Source organism: Cnephaeus nilssonii, assembly GCF_951640355.1.
Source record: "Cnephaeus nilssonii genome assembly, chromosome: 9".
NCBI lineage: Eukaryota > Metazoa > Chordata > Mammalia > Chiroptera > Vespertilionidae > Cnephaeus > Cnephaeus nilssonii.
The window spans coordinates 64,225,574-64,251,849 of record NC_137080.1 but is presented as its reverse complement, the minus strand read 5'-3'; the positions used below and the strand labels follow the sequence as shown (position 1 = coordinate 64,251,849).

The 26,276-nt window shown below is 37.1% G+C and overlaps 1 protein-coding gene across 11 annotated transcripts in view; it reads left to right on the top strand.

Annotated features, from left to right (window-relative positions):
• Nucleotides 1–26,276, top strand: part of RIMS1 (regulating synaptic membrane exocytosis 1) — a gene marked incomplete at both ends in the record, with an annotated part of 410,367 nt that overhangs the window by 348,561 nt on the left and 35,530 nt on the right. For 8 of the 11 annotated variants that reach the window (XM_079780191.1, XM_079780201.1, XM_079780200.1 and 5 more), the window contains one exon: nucleotides 7,096–7,331. The exons of the other annotated variants lie outside the window; for them this stretch is intronic. In XM_079780191.1, coding sequence (XP_079636317.1) covers nucleotides 7,096–7,331 — 236 coding nt within the window. The remainder of the gene's footprint in view (nucleotides 1–7,095; nucleotides 7,332–26,276) is intronic. 11 annotated transcript variants of the gene reach the window in all.

Genomic DNA, 26,276 nt, shown 5'->3' with positions numbered 1-26,276 from the left:
GATCACAACAGCAGATAACAAGTTATACTACAAAGCCACTGTAATCAAAACAGCCCGGTACTGACACAAAAACATGCCAGTAGAACAGAATAGAGACCCCAGAAATCCACCCAAACCACTATGCTCCATTAATATTTGACATTGGAGGCAAGAGCATACAATGGAATGAAGACAGTCTCTTTATTAAATCGTGTTGGGAACATTGGACAGGTACATGCAAAAGAGTGACATTGGACCACCAATTTACACCATACACAACAATAAACTCAAAATGGATAAAAGACTTAAATGTAAGTCATGAAATCATAAAAAGCCTATATGTGAAAACATTTGTAAGAAAGTTGCCTTCTATACAACTAGTAATCTTGCAGTCATAAATTTACTAGAATTTGGCATTTGATGTCTGTAGGCATCATTAGTAAGCATATGCTGAAGGATATATGTATATATTTATTTGGGGATTTAAAAACATTGTAAGTAAAATTATTGAATAATTTAAATTGTGATAGAGAATAAATGCATAAGTTTACATCTTCTGGAAAATTAATCTTCATATGGCAATTATATTTTTAAAATAGTACAGAAAATTTCAAATGCAACTTATTTCACAATAGTGCCTTCAATTCAGCAAGACATTTAAAATAATCTTTGATTAAGTGATAAAGTAGGAATTTTTCATAGAGCTACCCATACTTAATTTTGTATGCTTGCTTGCTTGTAGTATGGGAAAACAAAGTCTATTGAGATCTATAAGGGTACTAAAAAGAAAGAGGAAAATAACATGAAAATTTGATGATAGGGGAGAGAATGAACCAGAATACAGTGAGAGATCGTGGATATTGACTAAGAAAGAAAATGTATTTTAGTGATTTTCTACTGGCTTTTTTTTATAGCATCTTATTAGTTTTAGTAGTCCAAGATTGAGTCATCACCAGTATTATTTCCTGTGACTAAATTAAATCAAAAGCGGTGAAAAGAATATGCCATGTGCTCTTTAAAAAGACTACTACTACCCAGATGGTGTGTCTCTGTGGTTGAGTGTAGACCCATGAACCAGGAGGTCAAACAAGGTTCAATTCCATGTCAGGGTTCATGCTGGGGTTGCAGGCTTGATCCCCTGTAGGGGGCATGCAGGAGGCAGCTGATCAATGACTCTATCATTGATGTTTCTATCCCTATCTCCTTCTCCTTTCCTCTCTTTGAAATTGATAAAAACGTTTTTAGAAAGACTACCTTTATGGTAAAATTACTATACCATACTTATTTATATACCATATACCATGCCATATTCATAACATATATGGAATACTGCTTAACCTATGAATATAAGTAACATGACAGTCTTGATAATGGCCAGTTACAGAGCTCTTGGGACAAGTGAGTAGCTTTTCCTGGTGAGGTTCTTCCTTGCAAAAAATGGAGAGCCTGGTAATTTAACCCTTTTATTGTTGTGTAGTGAATCTCTTGATCTCTAGTAATATATATATTTTTTGGCTTTAAAGTCTAGTTTGTCTTATATGAGAACATAAGTTGTTGGTTTTTTTTAATGTTCATTCTAACTGTTCATATCCTTTTACTTTCAACCTTTGTGTGGCCATATGTGTTAGTTATGTCTCTTGTAAACAGCATATAGGTGGATTTAGTTTTTTTGTTTGTTTCTTTTATCCTGACAACCTCTATTATTTAACTAGCTCTCCAATCACTGCATTTTTTATTTAGTATATATTTCAATTTATTTCTAGTATCTTAGGATATTTTCAATTTTTATTAGTTTATTTTTCCTCTTCTTGATTGTTTGGTGTTTGTTTGTGTGTTGTTGTTTGTTTGTTGTTTTTTTTTTTGTTATTTTTATTTCATTTTCTCCCTCTATTATTCTGGAAATTATATTATTTCTATGATTTTAGTGCCTAATTTAGTGTTTCAAATGTTCATATATTTAGTTAAATAATAAATGTAAAGTTAATGATTACCTCCACTCTCTGCTACCATTCCTCCATCTGTTATACATTTTTCTAGTGTTTTAATTATGTATCATTTTCTTTCTCCCATTATTTGATGTTATATTTTAATAACTTAGATTGATTCATATATTTTCTAGTTTCTTTGTATGTCTTAGAAATTCATTTTGGAAATATTTGAATGAGAAATGCCACTGGTGAGGGTCCATTGGGGCTTAGACTGAGGCCCCCATTTTCCTTTGTTCTTAAGAGTCTTAGCTCACACAGGGGTCTCAATTCTAACTCCGCATTGGGCTTGCTCTAAAGTTCTCATCTGCAAAACCTCCCAAGACATTCATCACCCACTTAACAATCTGTTTTCTATTCCTTTGCCTTTCTCATGAACTTAGGTTTGTATTTCAATATGTATTTCTTGTAATTTTCCCATCATTTCTAGGCATTTGAGAGTGAAAGGATTTTCAGAAACATCATCTACCACATTGCTGGAAATAGTTCATAATATGTTACTATTTTCTTGACATCTTAAAATTTCCTCACTTAACGGGTAATATTTACAATGAAAATAATACCTAAGAACATATTGTAGCTATAAAAAGCAAATGTGTCCCTGGAGAATTTCTCCCAAGTTAGAGGGCAAATGCCAGGACAGGGAAAAGAGAATTGGATCTTGGACTAGCAGTAAAATGTAAGGTACTTGAGAAAAAAGCAATCAGGGGCAGTGATGGAGAAGATGAAGGGAGCTGAGGACCATAAAATTGGGAAGAAAGGTGCTCTAGCAGAGAAAGGGCCATTCTTGTGAGGAGGAATGGAAGCTGGAGAAAGGAAAAATAATGTGAGAGGTACAGGCAGATTCCTGCCAAGACAGACAAGGAGATTCTGGGATCTCAGGATGTTGGAATGTAAGGAGGGAGAATGGATGGGCCTACGGTTAAGGGAGTAGTTAGTGATCATAAAGAGCATCCTGTCATCGGAGTGCCCATGCCAGGACAGTGTGTAGGCTGCCAGCCTGCCCTGAGAAGCTGCTTTCCACTCAGATACCAGTCCTTAGTCCAGTCAGCTATGGCCAAGGCCACAGGGTACCACTACATCAAGCTGAACAGGAACAAATGACTGTGGCCCTTTTTATTCAAATGGGAGCAGTGTAACTGGGAGGCATGTCCAATACAGGTTGCTGGCAAGCAAAAAAACAAAACAAAACAAAATAAACCTTTAAGATAAGACCTTCACATTCCATGATTGATAGAAAATAATTTCGACACCCTAGAAGAATTATCACTACACCACAAGTAATTAAAATTTCATGGACAGTATGGTACTGGGGCTATAATAATAATGCTAATAGTTACTATTTATTTTATAATTGAATATATTTTACAAATATGATTTTCAATTCAAGTAGGAGTCTTTATTATACAGATGAGATATCTGAGATTTTATAAACATCTGGAGCCACAAATAGCACATGATGATACTGTCACTTAAATCTAGGTCTCTCTTCGCTTAAAGCTCATAGGTTTTTTGTTGTTATTTTTGTTTTTTATTCTGCAAACCTGCCTATTTTTAAAAACTAGTAATATAGTTAAACAATAAAATAGAAAAGGTAATTTTGACATTGGAAATAGTTTAAATGTTAAAATCTGTGAAGCCCCATTTCCCAAGGAATTTTAAGTAATCTTCCCCCATCTGAAACTTGGTGTGTGCCCCAGGGAAGTACAGAAAGGAAACAGTAGGCATAGTTTTCCTGCACTGCCCATCAGCCAAATTGATAAGAAATAAATAAGACAAACTGTTAGATACGACAAGCTGGCTCCAGAGAGAATTTGTGAAATAGTCCCTCTGGCGTTCAGGTGGAATCATGTCTTTCTCTGTGAAGTCTGACCGATTTGGCATCAACTGTTATCATAAAACTCTTGCCTTCCTGAGTGAACATGCTCTGAGATCATTTTTCAGATTTTCAAAAATCTCTTTTATTATGTGTAGAGTAATTATTTTTTGGTGTATATTTTATAATTCCATGTTATATTTTCTTGTTTACATTTTTAAATTATACTTCCTATAAAATTTGGCACATTGGTGGACATACAGCTAGTGCTCAATAAGCATGATAATGTAAGTAATGATTATAATGATTAAATTAATTAGTTTTATATCAAACAAAATTTACTTTTGCAACTAATTATACTTATACCATTAACTTGAAGCACATCAATTCTATCAATTTTTCAATTCAATCTAACAAATGAAAGAAAATGGGTTATGTCCCAAGTTGTTCTTTTTCCAAGGAATAATGCCCTGTACTTCCTCTCTGATACTTGGTCAACCACCTTGGAAAGAAGAATAAATTCAAATGCTAATACTGAGTCCTGCACCTCTCTGAGATATTCCTGTGGGAAATAGTACCTATTTCTTTGAAGCCCTAACTCTGCAATGAGTAGTGCAGAGAAACTTGTGAATGTAAATTAGTTTTTTGTACCCAGTTGTTTTTCATATGTCTACCCAAGAAAGCCTCTCCCTCAAAATTCCTGACTAGTGTGAGAGATCACACAGCCTTCATTGGAACCAAAGCCGAGCCAAGTCTAGGCTGCCCAGCCATTCATCAGATGTGTCCAGTATGGTGCAGTAGTAAAAACAGCAGCAACTGATAACTCAATCCTAGGTGGGACCTAACGGTGTGGAGAGAAACTTGGAAAGGGAGACTCGAAGCTGATGGGAGTGGCAGGTCGAAATAGACATATAAATTTATGACTGGAGTAGGCACATATAAAGAGGTGTTATATTACAACTGAAGATGATAGTGAGGAAGTGACAGTATCCAGACTCAAGAATTCTCTGAAGAGGTATGATTAAAGTGCCTTAGGAAAGATTATTCTTATGGGCAAAGTTCTCCATAGTATTTGGTTACTTCTTGAATTCTGCATTTTCTTCTTGGCCTCCTTTAGAGGGGTATGCGGTTGACTGACATTCTGGTAGTTGGAACTAATCAGAGTTAATGGAAATGTACCCTTTGGAACCTCCTATCTATATAGATATAAAAGCCTAAGCAACCGTTCCACCGGTAGCTATGACATGCATTGGCCACCAGGGGGCAGACACTCAGAGTAATTATGGAACAGACTGATGAATCTCAGAGGGAAGGGAGGAGGGGGGAGGGAGATAAGAGATTAACCAAAGATCTTATGTGCAGTGGGGTCTCTTGGCCTGGCCTGTGGGGATTGGGCCGAAACCGGCAGTCCAACATCCCCCAAGGGGTCCCGGATTGTGAGAGGGCACAGGCCAGGCCAAGGGACCCCACCGGTGCACAAATCCATGCACCAGGCCTCTAGTGTAATTATATGAAATTATAATCATTGATCAAATCACTGCAAAGAGGTTCACCCTCATTTTTAAAACACTGTCAAGCAATATTTCCTTCTAAATTTTTTAACTAAATATATTATTTAAAATGTTTTTATGTTTTATTTTTATGCCCAAAATATTTTTATGTTTCTGTGTACAAATTATTTATTTGATTGCATCTGTACTGGCCTTGGATCATATAAGAATTCTATTAAACAATTTTTTTATTTTTTGAGGAAAAAATGTATCTTGTTTATTCACAAAATTATTTTAATATAACTTCTTAATTCAACTCTCTTCCCCCCACCCCCCAAGAATGGTAATCTCTTATTATACAGAGATTTCCTTTTTTGTTCAGGATTTTTACTTGTCAACATTGCAGAACATTTCACTGCTGTGATTAAATATCCATATAAAATTTTTTGAATCTTTCTACCTCGTTTTGAAAAATGTTCATGATATAAATATTATAGGAGACATTTTTCTCTACTTTTAAGCTTCTCTATAACCTAAAGAATATTGTACAACATTTCACAGTAGTATTGTCCTCCCACCTTTCTGAACTCAGCCCACAACAATTTCTCTTTCTACTTAAATACTCATTATATATGTGACCACAAATATGTTACATGATCCCAAGATAAAACTTTGTTTTATCATTTCTAATCATATTAGTATTTATTTCAACCTATTAAATGGTATCACTGTGAAAATATGTTACATTACATCATGATGTGTTTTGTAGATCAAGTCAAGAAATAAAAAATTGATACGGTGGCAAGGGTTGTGTAAGTCAATGTTTGAAAGTATTTTGAGACAGCATAAAATTAAGAGGGTCATTTCAGATATATCAAGCCAGGCTAGATGAATAAGTGCTGCAGATGCAACATTCATCTGAAAGGTTCAAAGTATCCTAACATCCTTGGCTCCCTACTTCCCTGCCCTACCTCTCTACAACTCAGAAGCATACATTAACTTTGGCAGGTAGAGAGGAGTTTTTGTTTATTTTTCCCACTGACCTTCCATGGTTCCTGAAATTCTCAACCATAATTTATTCATTTGGGAGAAAAGTATAGTAATATAATTCAAATAAACTAGTACAGACTGGGAACATAGACAATTAAATTTTTATAGAAAACAACAACAAAAAGGAAAGTCTCAGCCTAGAGAGCATGTGGATTTGAGGGGTGAAAATCAAAAAATGAGATGAAGTTTGGTGGAGGAGATGGAGCATCAGGGGACAAGGAAGGAAGAGGGAAATGCAATTTTTTTGCCTCGTTAGCAGTCTTTCCTGGACTCATTAAGCCTCAGTTAGCAAAGATATGTCTGCTCGTTGGAATCCCAAAGGAAAACTAGAACAGATACTGTTTCAATTTTTTAAACCTTGTCATGTGGCAAATTCAGTGTCCATTTTAACAAAATTTTTTCCTCAGCAATACATAAAAATGTGCTGGGTTGATTTAAATAGTTAATAGTAAATAGTATTAACTGAAAATAAATAGTAACTATTTACAAAATTGGTCAGTAACATTTACCTACCATAGATAGTATGGTTGCATTTCTTTGTACTCTCTTTTGGAAAGTTTATAGCTTCTTCTGTTAAACTGTTTTAAGCTACATTTAGTAAATATTTGGGGGCAGTGATGTGATCTTAAAGGATGCCTAGCTGAAGGACTACTGCTCAACTAGGTTGGCCCCTAAAAATGTGCCTGGATTATTTCAAAATAAATTAGATTTAGAGTTTCGATTATGCTGACCTGTAATTTATGGATGCATATATGTTTTTACTTTGTAAATATAGTTCATTTACCCCTAAAATGCAAGGCAGACGGATGGGGACTTCAGGAAGAGCCATCACGAAGAGCACCAGTGTGAGTGGAGAGATGTACACACTGGAGCATAATGATGGCAGCCAGTCGGACACGGCCGTGGGGACCGTGGGAGCAGGTGGGAAGAAACGGAGGTCCAGCCTGAGTGCCAAGGTGGTCGCCATAGTGTCTCGACGGAGTAGAAGCACATCACAACTAAGCCAAACAGGTGAGTGGAGCGAATGCAACTTAAACATCTCAAGGTCTTGCTGGAGAGACCAGAGTGGATCTTCGTGCTGTGGATTGTAATGGGATTGTAGAGTGTAGTGATTCTTCTTTGCAAAGGAAGTTTCTTTTTCTGTCTCTGGAAATCTGTTACGTGTATGGGTTTTGTTTGTTTTTTCTATACAGTTGTCTAACCAAGTATAATTGTCAACCTGTCATGTGGTCAGATATGTTTATTTAAATTAAAAGAAAATTAAAGTCATGTTTATAACTATGCAAGGAAATGCAAAGAAGTGTTTAAGATCCAAATTGATTTATATGCAAGAAAAGCAACAGGATTTTCCTTTTCAAAATGTTCCGCAATACAATTACTTATAACTTAGGCCCTATCTATATTTTTATAGAAAAGAAGGTCAGTTGTGCAACTTGAAATATAGTTTTTATGGCACTATATGAACATAGAAATTGAACTGTAATTGTTAAATTTTCCATGCAAGTAAAAACCCTGCAGTTATCTTTCCTTTAGAAAAATGGGTCAGTGGATTTGTGCAAAGAATAATGTTTTAATACAAATTGAGTTTCTAATATTTTTCTACTGCTTATAAGTCTTAAAAGCTTTATGTCCTCAAGGTATTTAGGAAAAAAGAAAACAGGAAGATGGTTATTTCTGTATTATAAAATAGAAAAAACTGCCTAAGATTATATAACATTTGGTTAGACATACTAACAATCCATTACTATGCTCAGTACTATGGAAAACAAAAGGTAAGAGAAATATTATCAATTGTCAGTACCTGTCTCTCCTGTTATAAACATTGGTACCATTTTTTGTTCCTTTACAGCAAAAGTGTTATCCACAAAGTTTACTTATACGAAAAAAAAAATTCATGAAATCCTTTTTGTGGTTGACTTGCCATCCTGGAAAGTACCTGTTTAAAATTATGCATGCTACTGGACAGATTCACACATAAATTAGAGATAGGAAAGTTTGAGCCATTCAAAAATTGGACTTATAATGCAGCTACTTATCTAAACAGATGTTTGTCTTTTTGAAAACCATAGGTTTAGACAAAGCTGGATTAGCTAGAATCTCTGTGATAGACCTGCCTCTGTGTCAGCCCACTAAGATGAGCTAACTGTTTATTGTGAAGGAGAATCATTTATCTTCTTTAGGGTCAGGTTTCTTCCTTAGGAGTAGGAGGCTTTCTTCCTTGTTTTGCTTTCTTTGCTTTCTATTTTATGGTGGTGCTTCTTGGTTGATGGTGTTGATGTAATGATGCTTTACAGTGTGGACTGTGGATGAGCCTTTTACCACCAGATTTCCAAATCCTCTATCACGTATATGAAATGGAAATGTTCTGTGGTCATTTTAGGAAACCGTGTTTCCTGTGTGAGAAGCTGCAGGTTTAGGAGATGGCTTATCTTCTCCTTCCAACTTTCCACAGTCTTTCTCTTTTATTCTTCTTCTGTGGTTAGTTCCCCCTCTATCCGTTACTAGTTGAGTACCATTATATTTTCTTAGAATAAAACACAGCAGTAAGTTTAGATAGGAACCATACCTGTGGCACAGCTTTTAAGTAACAAGTTCTAAGGATCACCATGGAAGCAGCCCTTTTGCTTTATGAATTTAAATTTTACTCCAGCTACGTTCATTGTTGAAATGCAAATATCTACCTTCCCCAAAGTTGTATTGTTAGTAACTTGCCTGGAATATGCTGCCATAGGAGACTGGGTTGCAATATACGGGAGCACAAAGGACATTAGATTACAAAGCCAAGATAACAAAACAGTTCTGTTCCAAAGTGACTCAGTGAGTGAACTTTGACATTATCTTTCTAGGACTCTTTTCCTTTTTATTATTATACGAGAGGCCCAGTGCACAAAATTGTGCACTCGGGAGGGGGGTTCCCCAGCCTGGTCTGTGCCCTCTCACAGTTCGGGAGCCCCGCGATCGATCTCCCCAAAGAGGTAGGCCCTGCCCACCTATCTGGGACTCCTCTACGGATTGCCCCAAAGAGGTAGGCCAGAGCTGGGGGACCGCACGCCAGGGGACCCCAGGCCTCACCACGCAGAGCCAGAGCTGCCGGGACCCGCCCGTGGTGGATTATTGTTATGGCGTGAGGGCATCACAGCGGGAAGGCGTGAGGGCGTGTCGACCACATAGGCTTTTATTAGTATAGATGAGTTTGCTAATATAATGGGTAGGTTGGATTCATGTCCTCCTGTGAACTTTCCACATAATAAAATTTTATGTTTCTCTTCCTACATCGTAATGTTCCCTTTTATTTGATAACCTGTTCTCATTCTTGATGCTTCTAAAGTAAATGACAAGTGATGGCAAAACTCAATTATCGTTGTTCTTTGTTTCAATGAATGACCTGGTTTTTCCCCTCTTCTATCTTCTACAAGTGATTTTTTTCCTCTGTCAATGATTCTATTTCCTCTGTCCACTGAAGATTCAGTGACATTCAGAATTTCTCATTCTAAGAAATCTTATTTTCTATTGCTTCAGCTTCTACAAATGACCATCAGATCTGTATTTTTAGATTCCTCCTCACCCAGGAAATATTCCCTCATCGAAATGTCCTATAGGAAAGCTCCTCTTGGATGCCCCAATTTAAACATGCTCAGCATTTCCACACATCTGAATACTCAGCTCTTCCTTTCAGCAACACCACCGTTTTAATGGCTACTAACCCTTAGAACCTTTTTTTAAATTTTTTTCTTAAACTCTGTCTTCCCCAGGCCCATCATCCCAGAAAAACAAACTATCTATTTTTTATTCAATTTTAAGAAACATTAGACAAGTTGATTTAAATGCCCTTGTTGTGAAATAAAACTATTAATTCCAAACTGGTGAGGCTTTTCAGGAGGCCTTCCAAGAGCACAGATGAGACATGTTTTCTAATAGTGTCCACTGATCGAAGATTCGGAGGAGGGAAACAGCGTTACACATGCAGGGTGGGGCAAAAGTAGGTTTGTAGTTGTTCTTATGGAACATAAGACAATAACTAATAAATAATAACACAAAGATAAACTGCATTTCATGTACTCACAACTATAAGCCTACTTTTGCCACACCCTCTACATTAATACAAGGTATGTATTCTATGGAATAGAATGTATATATCATGTTGAATTTAAATGTTTAATTATGTTTAATATAAAAGAACAACTTCACGTAAGGGCTTCTAGTATAGTGAGCCTCTTTGGGATCCACCTTGTCACCCTGGGTTACAGATTCTCTCTCCTCTACCTTAGAGATGACAGATAATCAGGAAATGGTGAAGCCACTGGAAATGAAGTTTAACCAGCTCTTTTTAGAATAAGAGATTTTAAGACACAGTTGTTCGTTTCTTGTTTTATAGCCACAGGATTGCTTGAAGGAGTATATTTGAGACTTTGTTCAAAATCAACTAAAGTATAATTAACAAATTGAAGAGCATAGTACACACAGACACACACACACACACACACAATTTACTAGGCTCTTTAATTAATCTGTATATATATGTATATATGTATGTATATATGTGTGTGTCTGTATTCTTATAGAATATTTCAATTATAAATAATATGATATTTTAAAATCACCTTTACCACACTTTTTACTCATAATGAAAGTAGGAATACTTTTTTTTTTAATTTTAACTAGGAGAATGACATAAACAGACAAGTTTCCAAACAATGACTCTCCTGCTACTACTGGTAAATGCCTTCAAGCAGTCAAGCACATGGCTAAACACCTGTTCAGTAAACAGTAGCTGAATTAGATTGAAAAGTGAAGCAGTTAAAGAAAGGGGAAGTGAAGAAAGAGCTCCTGATCCAGGAATATATTGTAATTGATGAAGTTCTGGGTAAATTTAGGGCTATGCTTTAGAATGTGAGGAGATTGTACCTTACGTAGGTTTACTAAAGGCCACCCTGATGTACTGTGAGGATTTAGTCCCTCACTCACAGATTGACTATATGATATTCCTGCAGTGGTAATCTCCTCCTCACTTGTAAATGAGGGCATTATTGAGAAGGGTATACAAATCTGTGATGAGTCATCCCTAAATACACCCTTGTAATTACCTACAAGTGTAAGGCGATTATGATAAGTATCATAGAATGGTAAGTATACATGAATAAATTGAATCTAACTGAATAAAACTAATAATAGGTTTACATTTCAAGAGCTTTCTCCATGCACTCTTAAGTTATATACATGCATGTGTGTGTACTTATAATTTCACTCCGTTATTGGTCACAACAAATGTATGAAGTACCATTATTATTATTCCCATTTTGAAGTTGAAGAAACTGAGGCATAGAGGGATTAGGTTACTTTACCAAGGTCCCATTGCAAGTGATAGGGCCAGGATTCCTGGTACCAGAGCCCATCCTCTTAACCACTGGGCTAAAAGGAGGAGTTTAAAATAAGCTTCAAAGAACATTACTGCACAACCATATTGTTAGTACACCATAGGCACCATGCCAGGCACTTGGCTAAGAGCTAGGAGCACTAAAAAGGTTGAATTAGATCTTATCCCTGCCCTCAAAGATATCACAGTATAACAAGGCACATGACAAGTAGATATTTCAGTGCAAAAAGGGCAACTATCCAAACATCAAAGTGCTACAGAGGGAACCAAAGAAGAGTGCGATTCACTCTCATTCAGTCTTGAGAGGCTTTCTTGAAGAGGTGAGCATTAAAAAATAAACCGGGAAGGACTTCCCAGGACACGGGGAACAACACATTGATTAAATGTTGAAAATAAGTGCTTATTCCCCTGGGATATGGCAAATCAATCCTAAAATTACTTGAAAGATTTCTTTAATTTTAATTGGATATCCTTTCTCAATACAAGAGACAGGTCATCTCAGAATAGACCATATAAGCACTATACATGTGAGACTCTGATTTCTGACTAGGACTTTTAGCTTTTATGAAGAAAACGTGTATATAACCCTAGCTGGCGTTGCTCAGTGGTCAGAGCATTGGCCTGCACACCGAAAGGTTGAAGGTTCAATTCCCAGTCGAGGGCACGAACCTGGGTTGCAGGTTCAAAGATTCAATCCCCCCCTGTTAGGGTGCTTGTGGGATGCAGCCAATCGATGTGCCACTCTGCCATCAATGTTTCTCTCTCTCTCTTCCCTTTTCCCCTTCCCTTCCACTCTCTCTAAAAATCAATGGGGGAAAAATATCCTCTTGTGAAGATTAACAACAACAAAAATGAAAACATCTGTAAATGTAAATAATCAGCTTTTTCACTAGCTACTGCTTGATTTATTTTACCCTATATTATTGAATAACTGTATCTCCAGTACTATACCAGCCACAGTGGGTATTTCAGAATTAGTGTTATCATACTTGGTGGAAGGAAATCATTCACAACTGAAATAAACAGGAACCAAAGAACTAAATGAGAAAATATGAATCAAAATGCCAAACATAAAGTCCCCGTGCCATTTATGTATGTTACCAAAAGAAGTGGGAAGAGCCCTGACTCGGTGGCTCCGTTGGTTGGAGCATGGTCCCATACACCAAAGGGCTGTGGATTTGATTTCCAGTCAAGGCACCTGCCTGGGTTTCGGGTTCCATCCCCAGTTAGGGCTCCGTGAGAGCTAACCAATCAATGATTCTCTTTCACATCTATGTGTGTGTGTGTGTGTTTTCTCTCTCTCTCTCTCTCTCCCATCCTCTCTCTAAAATCAATAAGTATATCCCCTGGCAATCACCATGCAGTTGACAGTGTCCATGATTTTTGTGGGGTTGGTTTTTTGTTTGTTTGTTTTTTGCTTGTTTGTTCAATTACTCCCCACCCAGGCCCTCAACGCCCCATCCCCAACAGCTGTCGCCTGCTCTCTACGTCTCTCTCAGACCTATTGATCTATTGATATTACCTCTTCTCATGGCAATGAGCAGAGCTCTTTCTTATTCTCACTCAGAATATGGGTCTAAAAGACTTTTTTTTTTTTGCCTTGGCAATTTATCTCAATGAAATTAAACACTTCTTTCATTATGGTCACATAAATAAAACATTTCAGAAAATCCATAATAGAGTTAAAAACTACATGGAGTTCATTAGCCTCAAAGAAGATTATAATATAGGCAAAAATATAAGTATTCTAAGAAGTTTTGGGAGATTTGTGGCTATTTGACTTCACGCTTGCTTAATAAAAGTTAATGAACTTCCAAAGCATATCACTAACTTCTCAAGATAAAAATCATAGATAGAAACTAACAAAATTGCCCTTATTCCACTGTCAGGTAAAGAATACTGCACACTGATAAAACTAAGGGATAGTGCTTGAATAAGCTGATTTCAATGCACATCGAAATTGTTTTAAAATGCACATTTGACAATAACCATGCCAAGAACATTTTCAAGATATTAAATTTCCTCTGCTAATCTTTTATTTTCGTTTTCTTCCCAAAAGTCATACAGACACAGCAAACCATAAAATAAATCAGCTTGGACCTCGTACTTCCTTTACCTTGGAAAATGAGTGTCTTACATTTTCCCTAGGACTTATTTTTTTCTCCTGACAAGCAATTCAGTTTACCAAAACATACTCTGTATTTTGAGTCCAGTGCTGCTTTGGGAAGAAACTCTGCCTTCCCTCCTCCCTTACAAAAGTAAGTGGTAGCTGCAGGGAAGGAAATCTAAGGTGGTCTCTGAATACTCTAGGAAAAGTGTTCTTGGCTCTGCTGATTATAATCAAAGCAAAAACTCTGTGCCTCTCCAAAAGTTTCAGAAACTGAACACTACTGTGAATCACAACCTTGCTGAAGTCTAAATTCCTTCTCTGTGCCTCATTTATTTGATTCATTTAATAGCACAAGAAAAACATTCTGAGGAACGTAATGTTTCATGTTCTTTGTTTTCCTGAACACAAAATCATGGTGCCAGAAATGATTCTCAAGTCTGCAAAACCATCAAATGAATGTAAGCATGGGTTCCTTTATTTACTGGTGCTGTCTGGCTTAGGAATTCACTACTGTTAATAGAGATTCAATGCGGCTATAGTAACTCATCTTCTGAGAGATGCCCTAATAAGGATTAGTATTTTCAAACATACACCAGCTGCTCTAATTTTGTCTTTTTTCTTGTTCTGACCTATAAATTTTGAATTTGGCTAATATGTAGATATACTTTTAGGTTGCTTTGGCAGAAAAAAATATCTGAGTGAAATTAATTTTTATAATTAATTTGTATTTTAGAATTTGGATGAGGAAAGGACACTAACAATACTTATGTGCCTTCAAAGCACAGTACAATAAGTACTCAAATAATTATATTTGGTGATAATTATTGTTAACTGTACTAAGATAATTTTTAAACATGAGGTCAATTTCAGAATGGGTGTTATAAAATATTTTGGTTCACTCAAATGTAATAAGAAACTTCCCTGATTATTTTTACAGCAGATGACCAATTTCAGTGCATTCTCATTTCGTGCAGAGTGGTTTTATATTGAGATATTTTTGTTGATTTACTGCAGTGATTTTCAGCCTTCTTCATCTCATGACACACATAAATTAATTACTAAAATTCTGCAGCACACCAAAATTTATATGTTTTGCCATTCTAACAAAAAAAAGGTATTATTTTGATTGATTTACAAAAAAGAATAATGATAATAGTAAATTACCTACCCTTTTTGCTCCCAAGTGACATTTTTTTAAAATTAAGTTCCTATACTTGTATATGAGGATTTCTGGTTCCAAGAATTAACCAACCAGAAGCATTATTTTTAGGCAATATGACCAGTAAGATGCAATTATCTTATATGACCTATACATTCAAGGCATTGGCTGTTGTCATTTTTTTATTTGACAACCTAAGGGAAAAGAGGTCAATGCCCATGACTAAATAGTCAAATTATTTCATGTTTTAAAAATTCTTGCAGCACACTGGTTGAAAATCTGTGATTTATTTTACTTACATTTTTCAAATTTTTAAACCCAGAAAAGAAAAAAAAAAAGACATATAAAACTCCTAAAATATCACTAATTGCAAATCCACTGTGAAAAAATTACTGCATAATTAGCTGATATTTTATGCATTTGTTTTATTAATATTGATAAAACCATAAGCAATAATAGCATATAAATGGCAAGTGGGTGAATGAATTTGCTTTGGAAGGAAGTGTAGAATATAAGGAAAGAGAATCTAGAAGATTCGAAGAAAAACAAAAGTTAAGGACCCATTTGAACCTCAGTGTTCCCAACTCTAAAATGGAAAAATAAATGATACCTACCTCAGAAGACTGATGTGAGGATTAAATGAACATTTATGTTAGTATATCAGCAATGTACCTGGTATATAGAAAAGGTTCAGTGATAATAATAATTAGCAATTTTAATATTCTAAGGAACCAAAAGAAGAGTAGTAGGTAAAGAGCAGATATCACTGACATCATGAATAGCAGTGAGGAGCAGGTTAATCCAGCGAATATTTTTATCTGCTCATTAGATGTAAATTAGCTAATAGAATACAAATTCTTAAGATCTTACTCTTGAGTTCTTCTAAATCACAGTGCTGTGGTTCTCATGGTTCCCTTGTCAAGTCCCTTTTTGAAGATCAGGTGAACCCATCAGCCCTGGCTCAGGAAATTGCACTTGGTCATGTATAGCATGTTGGGCCTACACTTGAATAGTGTTTGTGGACTCGAAGTATGTTCATCCCAAATTAGGAATTATCTGCAGAAGACTGATCCAGGTTTTCTCCTTCCTTCTGCCCTGTTACCCAGCCTTCTCAAACTCTGGCTCAAAGCCTTTTTTTATGGGATAAGGATGATTTCTATGATTTTTCAAATGGTTGGAAAAATCACAATAAGAATAATACTTTGTGACACATGAAAATTACATAAAATTCAGTTTTGGTGTCTATACATACAGTTTTGTTGAAATACAGCCATGCTCACTCATTTATGTATTGTCCTGCTTTCATGTTACAAAGGCAGAGACCTTATGGTTCACAAGCCAAAAATATTTACTGTCTAGACCTTTAAAGGGAAAATTTCATGACTTTGTGTCTAGGCCAAGTACATAGTGCCTGCAGTGCAGAAAGCAGAAACATGAGCCAGCAATGGTCATTCTTATGGTTCCCTAAACACATTCTCTGCTTCTCAAGAGTCAGGAATTAAATTATGCTACTACCATGACTTTCCATTTTTCCCCTTCTTGTTGTAGTGTTTACATTCATACCATGCACCATATCATACCTCATTAGACACAATGATTCTCCAGAATGAAGGCTTATGCCCCCCAAAGATAAGATACCTGAGACCTGAGACCTTGCCCTAAAACTTGATCCCTAGCTTAGCTGCTTCCATAAAGTAGTAAAAGTGCTTCCCTCAAACCTAATTTTCCCCGTTGGGATCTTAAGGACTGTGTCTGTTATTTAAGTGGTAATCACTTAGCACTATACCACTGTTTAGGCACACAGAGATTTTCTTGAATGAATGGAACTTTTTGAAAGATTTTATGCATTTTGTCTCTTTTTTTTGCAAGCCACTCCCTCAGTCCTCCTCACACTTCAATCTGAAGTTTGCCCATCCAGTATCCCCAAACTTCTTGCTAAGGTCACAGAAATTCCATGGGCATGAATTTAATTTGGGTAACATTTAACTTATGCTTTAGGTCACATGTATTATGCAGATGTGAAACCAATAAGATGTGTATGATAGAAAAATATTGGTTAAAAATGTCTACTTTTTTTTTTACATGAAGAAACAATTCCTGTTTATTTTCCATCTCTCACGTGTACAACTTCATTTCTGGCATTGATCCAGCTAGACCTACTTTCCTTGAGTTCACAGGATACTTAAAGCTTCCTTCTTTGCACCTTTACAGATGCTAAACCCTCCACCCGACACATCCTTCATCTGTCATCTCGCCTGTCAAAGTTCTTTTCTTTGTTTAAGCCCTATCCAAATTCCAGCTTCCTGTCAGGGCCAACAGTGACTCTGAACTCCTGGGAAGACTTTTTTGGTTCTCATGCAATGCTGTTTAAGTACTTCTCTAGCCCATAAATATCTGTAGAGTTCTTGTCACAAGACAAATTTCAAAGTTACTCAAGAGCAGTAATCAAGCAGCAGGTATTTTTTGGTCTTGGTCAGCATAGTGCCTTCACTGCAGAAGAACCCTGATAGAAGTCTATTGGATGGGTGAGTAGAATGCTTGCTCGGATGATAATTAATTGAATATATTGTGGTATTTCATTTAGTATTGTGACATGCTGTTCTTAGTGGGTAAATTTAAAAGGCAATTTTTCTTCTGAGTTTTTTTTTATTTATAGGAAAGCAACACCTTTTTTTTAACCTTTAACGGGCATAGATTATTTTTTATTACTTTCTACCTCCTTTTCCTTTTTTGCTTACATATAACTTCAAAAGCACGTAAACATCAATCTGTGTACATTTTACTGGATAATTCCACCTTTTTGCTTTTAAGTTTTAGGCCTTCCTTCTGTAAACAACAATAGATAATTGTTATTTAAATGAATTGTTGTGGTAGTAACTTCTTTACCATTACATAAAAAATTTAAAGTAAAATGTTACTAGAAAATTACTAAAAGATAAAAATTCACATTGGTAATGATTAAGATATTACAGTTTCCAACACCCTCTGACATATATAATTTCATTTAATAAAAGTCTGCCTATTAACTTTGTGGAAATGCATAGGTAAGAAATACAAAACTATCTAGGTTTTTTGGAAATCTGTATTTTGTTGGGGAGGATCCCTGTGCAAAATGGATCTAACTAGCTGACTTTGTAAATCAGCTAGTGAATTCCTATGTTGAAAATAGAACTTCTGATGTCAGGCCAGTACATTGTGATACTTATTACAAGCTCATTTACGTTGTAAAGGATTCTTTTCTTATGACTAGAGAATATGGCACACATGATTAGTCATGGTTTTAGTGAGGCTTAAAAAACTTATGTTCTTGGACTACAGGAGAACTAGCTGTCAACATACCAGATTCAAACTCCGTACTCTGGATGTTTTTGTAAATGGAAATATCACATTTATTAGCTATTGATTTAAAACTGAAAAAGCTTCTGACAATTCATCAAATAGTAAATAATCATATGTTTAGGAAAGTTTCAAATGAAAAAGGGTTTTAAATAAATAAATTTATATTTTTAATAAATAACTAAATAAATTCATATTTGTAATAAACATAGAGTTGCATTGAAACACTTTGCTATTATCTAGTGAAGTAGAAGTATGTTGATTGGAAAATATAAGCAAATCAATTAACATCTTAATTTAATATTTTGATCACTTTGAATTTGAAAGTATAAGAATCTTTGATCTTTCTATCTGCATTATAGAAACAACATAGAGGGAGGGTCTAGAGAATAAAGTTGATTGATTAAAAATTCACAGGAAAATAAATTCAAGAGATAGTGAACCGAATGTAGATGATTCAACCTGCTTGCTTAAGAAATGCCAATTTCTATTTAAAACTTCTTCCTCGGGAAATTTATCCAAACAGTTATTCAGTTGTTTTTAAAAAAGGAAAATTAAAAAAAAAAAGAAAGAGAAGATGTCTTTAAGAACAAGTACATAAAACTTCATGGAGATTATGTGATCTTCAGCAAATCATTGACAAAGAAATACCAATTGACATACATATCAGAGACTTACTGATAAGACTGATGTGAATAGGAAAATTTTACCTTCAAAGTGAGAACTTACTTTTAGTTTAGTCTTTGGCTTTCCATAATGCTTAATAATAATTATGTCTTTTCACAGCCCTTTCTTTATTGTGTCTTTTAAAGACTCAAACATTCTATTTTTGTAGAGAAAAACTATCCACCTTAATAAATCATGCAGTTCATTTCGACAATCGAACCATATTCTGTATGCAGTTAACATGAAGGACAAAGGCTGAATTCAAGTGTTTTAATGTGTTAAATGCATTCACCAGGATGATAAAGCCTTTTTTTCCAGAAAATGCTTGAATTTGCTCTAAGTGCCATTGCGAGTTTGATTTTAATTTCCAACAGATATGTGGCCTGACGTATGGGTCCCTTGGTGAGAGCGCCTGCCTCAAAGTGGCTTTATAATTGCTTAACTCTGTTGACCTCCTTCTGAGGCTGGTGCTGGAGGCCGAAGCCTGTCTCCTCAAGACCCCTGCCAGCGTTTGCGACTCAGTCAGCTCGTCCTAGATTCTCTGGCCCCGAGAGCACAATTTGACAATTTGGTGCACATCTTTTTACTCTGTAAAAGGCTTAGTGGCGTTATTCAAAGTAATGCCGGTTGTGTATTCTTTTGTTCTGCTTTTATATTTTTATAGTTTTCACTGTTGCATAACCATTTGCAAGGCATCTGAGAAAAGCCTATATACCCTTTGGAACTCTGCACTGAGTGTTCTTCATGGGACACAAGAAATAGAAAGCATTTTCCTTGCCCTCCAGTTGTTCACAAGTACATTTACTACGTAAGCAGTATATCTGCAGCCAAAGGGCTACCCTACTTTTATCGAACATTACCACTTACAAAGCCTTCCATGTTTACCGTCTCATCAGGGCCAACTTATTCAAAGCTTTTAAAATAAGAGCCTGATTATATTAGGAAAGATTAGGGATGCATTGAGGAAGGATTCCTGGAAAAAAAAAAAAAAGTGTTTTAAAGTTACATATAAGTTTGTGCTCTTTATCCTCGAAGTTTCCATAGAAGTTAATATGCTCTTAACTTTGCTTTCTTTCCACGTGAGAATTAAATATCATGGAAAGAAGCATAAATATCTTGAATTTCACACACATATCACCTCAACTTTTCATTTTCAAAAGAATCTGCTTTTGTAGTATACCATGCTAACATTGATTTTTCATTCTTAGTTACGTTCTGCTCACTTCCCCAAGGTAAAAATAAGCCATTATTTTTGTTTGAAGCTTTGCCTTTTTTTTTTTCTACCTTTAAATCTTTAGGTCCATAGTGCCTCAAACGAGTGATTGTTTGCCACTGAACTTAAGTGGCTGCTGCTTTTATTCCCACTCAGCAGGGGCAGGGATGTTTATATGATTTCAAATATTTCATTCATCCCACAGATACTTATCAAATGGCTATCAGTTGCTAATAAGAATGGCCAAAACGCGATCAGTCTGTAGTATGTGACTGGCCCCGTGTAAAACACTTATGTGCATTTTCACATTTAATTCTCTCAATAATCCTGTGAGGTTGCTAAGAGTTCATTACATAGTCTGGTGATTCTCTCTGTATTTACAATGGAAAAACAAAGGCTGGAAGAAGTTAAGTCACTTGCTCAACGTCACACAGCTAGGGACTGGTAGAGAGAATTTGAATATTTGAATTTTTGTGCTATGGACTGAATTATTTGTATCACCTTAAAATTTATATGTTGAAACCTAATGACCAATGGGGTGGTATTGGGATGTGAGGCCTTTGGGAGGTGATTAGGTCATGAGGGTAGAGCCCTCATGAAGATTAGTGTCCTTATAAAACAGACCCCAAAGAGCTAGCACCCCCTTTCTTCATGTGAGATTAACTGCCAAAGGACAGCCGCCTACAGGGAAGTGGGCCCTCTCACCAGAGACCAGGTCTTCCAGTGCTGTGACCTTGGACTTCCCAGCCTGCAGAACTATGAGAAATAAATGTTCGTTGCTTATAAGGCACCAAATTTATGGTATTTTTGTTAGAGCAGCATGAATAGACGAAGATAGTTATTGACTACTACATGGTCTGGGTAGGATTAAAAACCTGTTAATTGTTAATTAAGTGTATAATTATTTATAAAATATCCAGAATATCCAGTGTCAATGGTTAGCATTTTGTCATTTCTATAGATGTTTATAAAACTAGGAAAGTATTTAATTTGGATTCCGTTTTCCTTTATAGGGAGAAAGTTAAAATGTGTATCTGCATAATTTCACATACTAAGATTAAGCTAAAGCACACCACTGCTTTTTCTCCTGCAGTTACATGCTTTACTTTATTATTAGTCCTGTTTACCCATCAGGGGAAGGAAACAGAGAGAGCTAAAGTAACTTGCCAAGTTCACGCTCAAGAGGGCAGAGCTGACAAATGGGCTCCACCAGCTGTGCTCTTAAGGGGAGCATGTCCTTGAAGTGGGCCAGTGAAATACACTGTCAGCCAGCTGTCTGACTCAGGGGCCAGGATACTGTAGCGACACCCCAACAATTTGATGAACTATTTGAGCTAATGCTATCTCAAAGTGTGCAAAGGCTAAAACACAGTAACATTTTACTACTTGTCGCTTTAATAAAAATGCGTTTGCTGAGCGTCTGTGAGTTTAGTACACTCTGCTAGGTTTTTCTTGGGGAAGGGGGTGTAGGAAGACCGGGTCATACCTCAAATTGTACTGTCTTCTTGCAAAGTAGGAAGTTATCTTCAGAACGGTAATGTTTTTTCTCGGCACCATGTCCCTGCTCTCTGAGCATGGAGGGAGGGGGTTATCAAAAGAAGAAAGGAGCCCGGCCTGGGCGGCCCCGTAGGTTGAGCATCCACCTATGAACCAGGAGGTCGCGGTTCAATTCCCGGTCATGGCACAGGCCCAGATTTCGGCTTGATCCCTGGTGTGTGGCGTGTGGGAGGCAGCCGAACTATGATTCTCCCTCATCGTTGATGTTTCTATTTCTCCCTCCCCCTTCCTCTGTGAAATCAATAAACATGTATTTAAAAAAAGAAGAAGAAAAGATTTCCCAGGAATAGCTGGGAGAGAGATGGACAGAGAAGTGAAGGAAGAGGAGAGTTTAAAGACTCTGTGTACAGAAGTGTGAGAGTCCCTCTGGTCCATTTGTCGGACTGTGTTAAGGTAGCAGGGGAAGAGAACAGTGGTCCATGGAGGAAGGCAGTCTGGTTACAATGAAAGCATCAGGCAGTTATCGACTAATGTCACCTAGCTACAAGCTGGCTGTTGGGAGAAAATGGGAATATAAATTAAGGAAGTCATTTATATCTTGAGGAATGCCTCTACAAACTTATAAGAAAACTAGATTCATTTGCTCTGTGTACTTAGCTGATTTATTTATCCACAAGGATAAGCCTAATTATAGATATTAATAAAGGCAGGGTTAGTAGGTACTTATTCTGAGCCAAACTGGCACAATTCTAGTATTCTACCATTATTATCACCATTTTTAGATAAGGAAACTCAAACTCAGGAAAAGTAGATAATTTGCCCCAGGACACATCGCCACTAACTAGTAGATACAGTATTTGTATGTTAGCATCTATGTTCTTAGCCATCAGACTGCACTGCCATCCTCAAATAACTTCATAATGTTCAAATAATTGTAGCTGTTATAAAAATTGACCCTAAAACATGTAAAGGCTCAAATTTAATATAATTCTATTTATTATTTATTGACCAGTTAGCAGGTATCATAGTTGACAGTCCACGCTCCTCCAGGCAATAGTCTGGGTACCCAGGCTCTTTACCATTTATGCCTTTCTGTCATCTGAATCCACATGTTAATCCACAGGAGGATAGAAAGAGAGTGGGAAAAGTACACCTGCTTCTTAAAAACCTTGCTCTGGAAGTGCCACACATCATTTGTGTTAGTTGATCTATTAGTGACAGAAAATCACATGAGCAAGCTGACATGCTAGGCATGGGGGCTGGGAAATAACAATTCTGGCTTAATACTCATTTAGTATCAATTTTATGCAATGGAAGGAAGCGAACAGCTAACTGGCTCTCAGACATGTGGTTTAACCTGTTTTTCATTATAATTAACTAAATCATTTGAGAGCTTAAAATATTTTTTTAAGTAGAGTGAAAATATTGGTTCTTATGTTATTACTATAGGCTTGGTGCATGAAATTCGTGCATGGGGGGTTCCCCTCAGCCCAGCCTGCACCCTCTCCAATCCAGGACTCCTTGGGGGATGTCTGACTGCCGGTTTAAACCGGCAGTCGGACATCCCTCTCACAATCCTGGACCACTGGCTCCTAATCGCTCACCTGCCTGCATGCCTGGTTGCCCCTAACTGCCCCCCCCTGCCGGCCTGGTTGCCCCTAACTGCCCCCCCTGCTGGCCTGGTCGCCCCTAACTGCCCCCCCCCCTTGCTGGCCAGGTTGCCTCCAACTGCCCTCCCCACCGGCCACATTGCCCCTCACTGCCCCCCCCCACCAGCCTAATCACCCCCAACTGCACACCCCCCCCCCCCGCCAGCCTGGTTACCTCTTACTGGCCCCCCTGCCAGCCTGGTCACCCCTAACTGCATCCCTCTGCCGGCCTAGTTGCCCCTAACTGCTCCCCCCCACCAGCCTGGTTGCCCCACACAGCCTGCTTGTTCAGTCATTTGGTCATCCCTCACTAACCTCCCTGCCGACCTGGTCATAGGCAGCCATCTTGTGAGGGTGTGAGGGTTAATTTGCATATTACCTCTTTATTATATAGGATGGGATTTGTAGATTGGCAGTGTCATCTGGGAGCCTCTTTATCTTGGTTTCAAAGGCTGTCAGATTCTGAAACTGGCCCCAGAATTTCTGTTCATTGATCAGTTTTAAATTCTCCAGGCCTCTTCTGACTCTCGGAGTCCAGCTTCCTCTGTTCCATACCACACAGACCAGGGTATGAGACTCAGCCAGTTATTTATTAGTATAACAAGACAGAATTAAAACTGGGCTCAGGCCCAGCATTTATGCGTTAATCTACTGTGGTAAAAATTCTATTGGGAGCAGGGGGATTGGAGGGAAGGAGGTGATTGGGAAGGAGTCATATCACTAGACACAGCATTTTGCCTTTTTTTCTCTCTTCTCTCTTACTTCTGCTCTTCCATTGTTTCTCCTAGATTCTGTCAATATCTATAAATAACAAGCATGTGCATTTATATATCAATCTTCCAAGTTTCTTTAGCAATATTAACTTATTTAATCTATAAAACAAGCCTATAAGGTCTCTTATAATTTTTCCTGTGTAGCAATGAGGAAACTCAAATAGAGATTAACAAACTATAACTTTAAATGCTTTTGATTTAAGGGCAATGCTCATCTCTGTTGTTTCCCTTTTGTGCAGCCCTAACTTTCACACATCGTACATCGAGTTCCCCAAGCCACAGCTGCTGCCTGTCAGAGAACAGTCCATTTTCATCACGGTGGCCCCCTTTGCTGTAAAACACAGAAAAGTACCAAAACAATCCCTGCGTTTGTGCATTTATATGAATATGTTCTTCTCCTTTACCCTCATAGAAGGGAGTAAAGAATAGGAAAAAAATAGTGCTAATACTGAACATTAAAAATAGGCATCATTTCAACAAAATATAATTAAAGACTGCATCTAATGGGCAAGGTGGAGTAATGAAAGTGTTGGAGAGATCTTTACAGTTCTACTGTGAGGATCATGATCTCAAAAACGTTCCAATGAGTCTTTTGCAAAGTAAGGCTATAAGTTTGTAGGAGAAACTGGAAGAAATATTTAGAAGTGGTAGCAGAGATTCCAGAATTTCTGATTAGCAAAGTCTGCTTTGGTAAATTCAAGAGAAGTTCTTTCCCGGCCAGCATGGCTCAGTGGTTGAGCATGGACCTATGAACCAGGAGGTCATGGTTCTATTCCCAGTCAGGGCACATGCCCGGGATGTGGGCTCAATCCCCAGTAGGGGGCATGCAGGAGGCAGCCGATCAATGATTCTCTCTCATCATTGACGTGTCTATCTCTCTCTCCCTCTCCCCTCCTCTCTGAAATCAATTTTTTAAAAAAGAGAGAAGTTCTTGTTTGCAAAATATTAAACTTAACTAGAGATTATGTAGGAACAAATAAAGAAGACATTTATTTAAACATCGTTATCTGAGATATGAACACAGAAAGTGTCCCATTAAGTTTGTCAGGGAGGAGATTAGGTTTCAAAATTCTCATATTCTAATGAAAGGAAAATCTCAAGGGGAGAGATCAGGGGAGAATGTAATTAATAGAGTGTAGTCCTTGAGAAGGCAGTGGGAGAAGGATGCGGGGAAGAGGAGAGACCTTTTGCATTGTGACAGGAGAGAAGTAGGGAAAGGATAGATGTAGAAGTTTGGGGGCTCTGTATCTGGTACATCAGGCCCCAGCTAACTATCTGTGCGCTACCTAAACTCTAGGATAGGTCTTCAAACATGACTGCTAACTGCCCTCAGGGTGCCTAACAGAGCACCAGCCACTAATATCAGATGAGACATCCTAAACCTAATATGGCAACTAAGGTGTCTAAGAAGCCATGTAAGGCTCTTTCCCACCCCCATTTATTTGTGTTCTCTGAGCTTCATCTGCCCTTTAAGTTACGGATTAGAAAGTAATTTACCTTCCTTCCCAAATAGCACAGAGCCAGTTAGGAGCATCTCCAATGGTTCCTTAATAGTGAGCATTTCAGGCAGGAGCATAAATAGCAAAGATTATTGAATTAACATTGAGCACCCATGCAGTCACCAGTACCTCTCAAGGACAAGAAATTAATTCACTATTATGTTCGACATGGCATTTCTATAATTAATGTGTAAAATAACACAGGTTACCTGCCCAGTTGACAAGGATTTTTCTTCAAGGGTTGTGTGAAATAAATAATGCTTATAAAACATAAATCACAAAGGCAAAGTGCTTCTCAAAGTTTTGTTTCAAATATATGCTATTATGTGTCAAAGTGACTTTTTTTCCCATGAGCATGTACATGAAAAATCATGAAAATGACCCACCATATAAAATATTTGTTTCACTCAACTTTCTAGAAGCATCCTGTATCCTTCTCTGTCAACCTTTATATGAGATTTTTAATGTGAAATAGTTCTTATAGATTTTTAACACAAGTTGTATAAAATGTATCACGTAGGTGTGTTTGCCTTCATTGGGATGACTGGGCTAAAGCAGAATAATTTACAAGTCAGAGTTTAGTTTGCCCACCAAGTTCCAATTTTATAGCCATCTCAAATTCCCATGCCGAAAATTTTAGTTCTTACTTACTGAGTTGCTTTCTTACATTTCACCTCTCC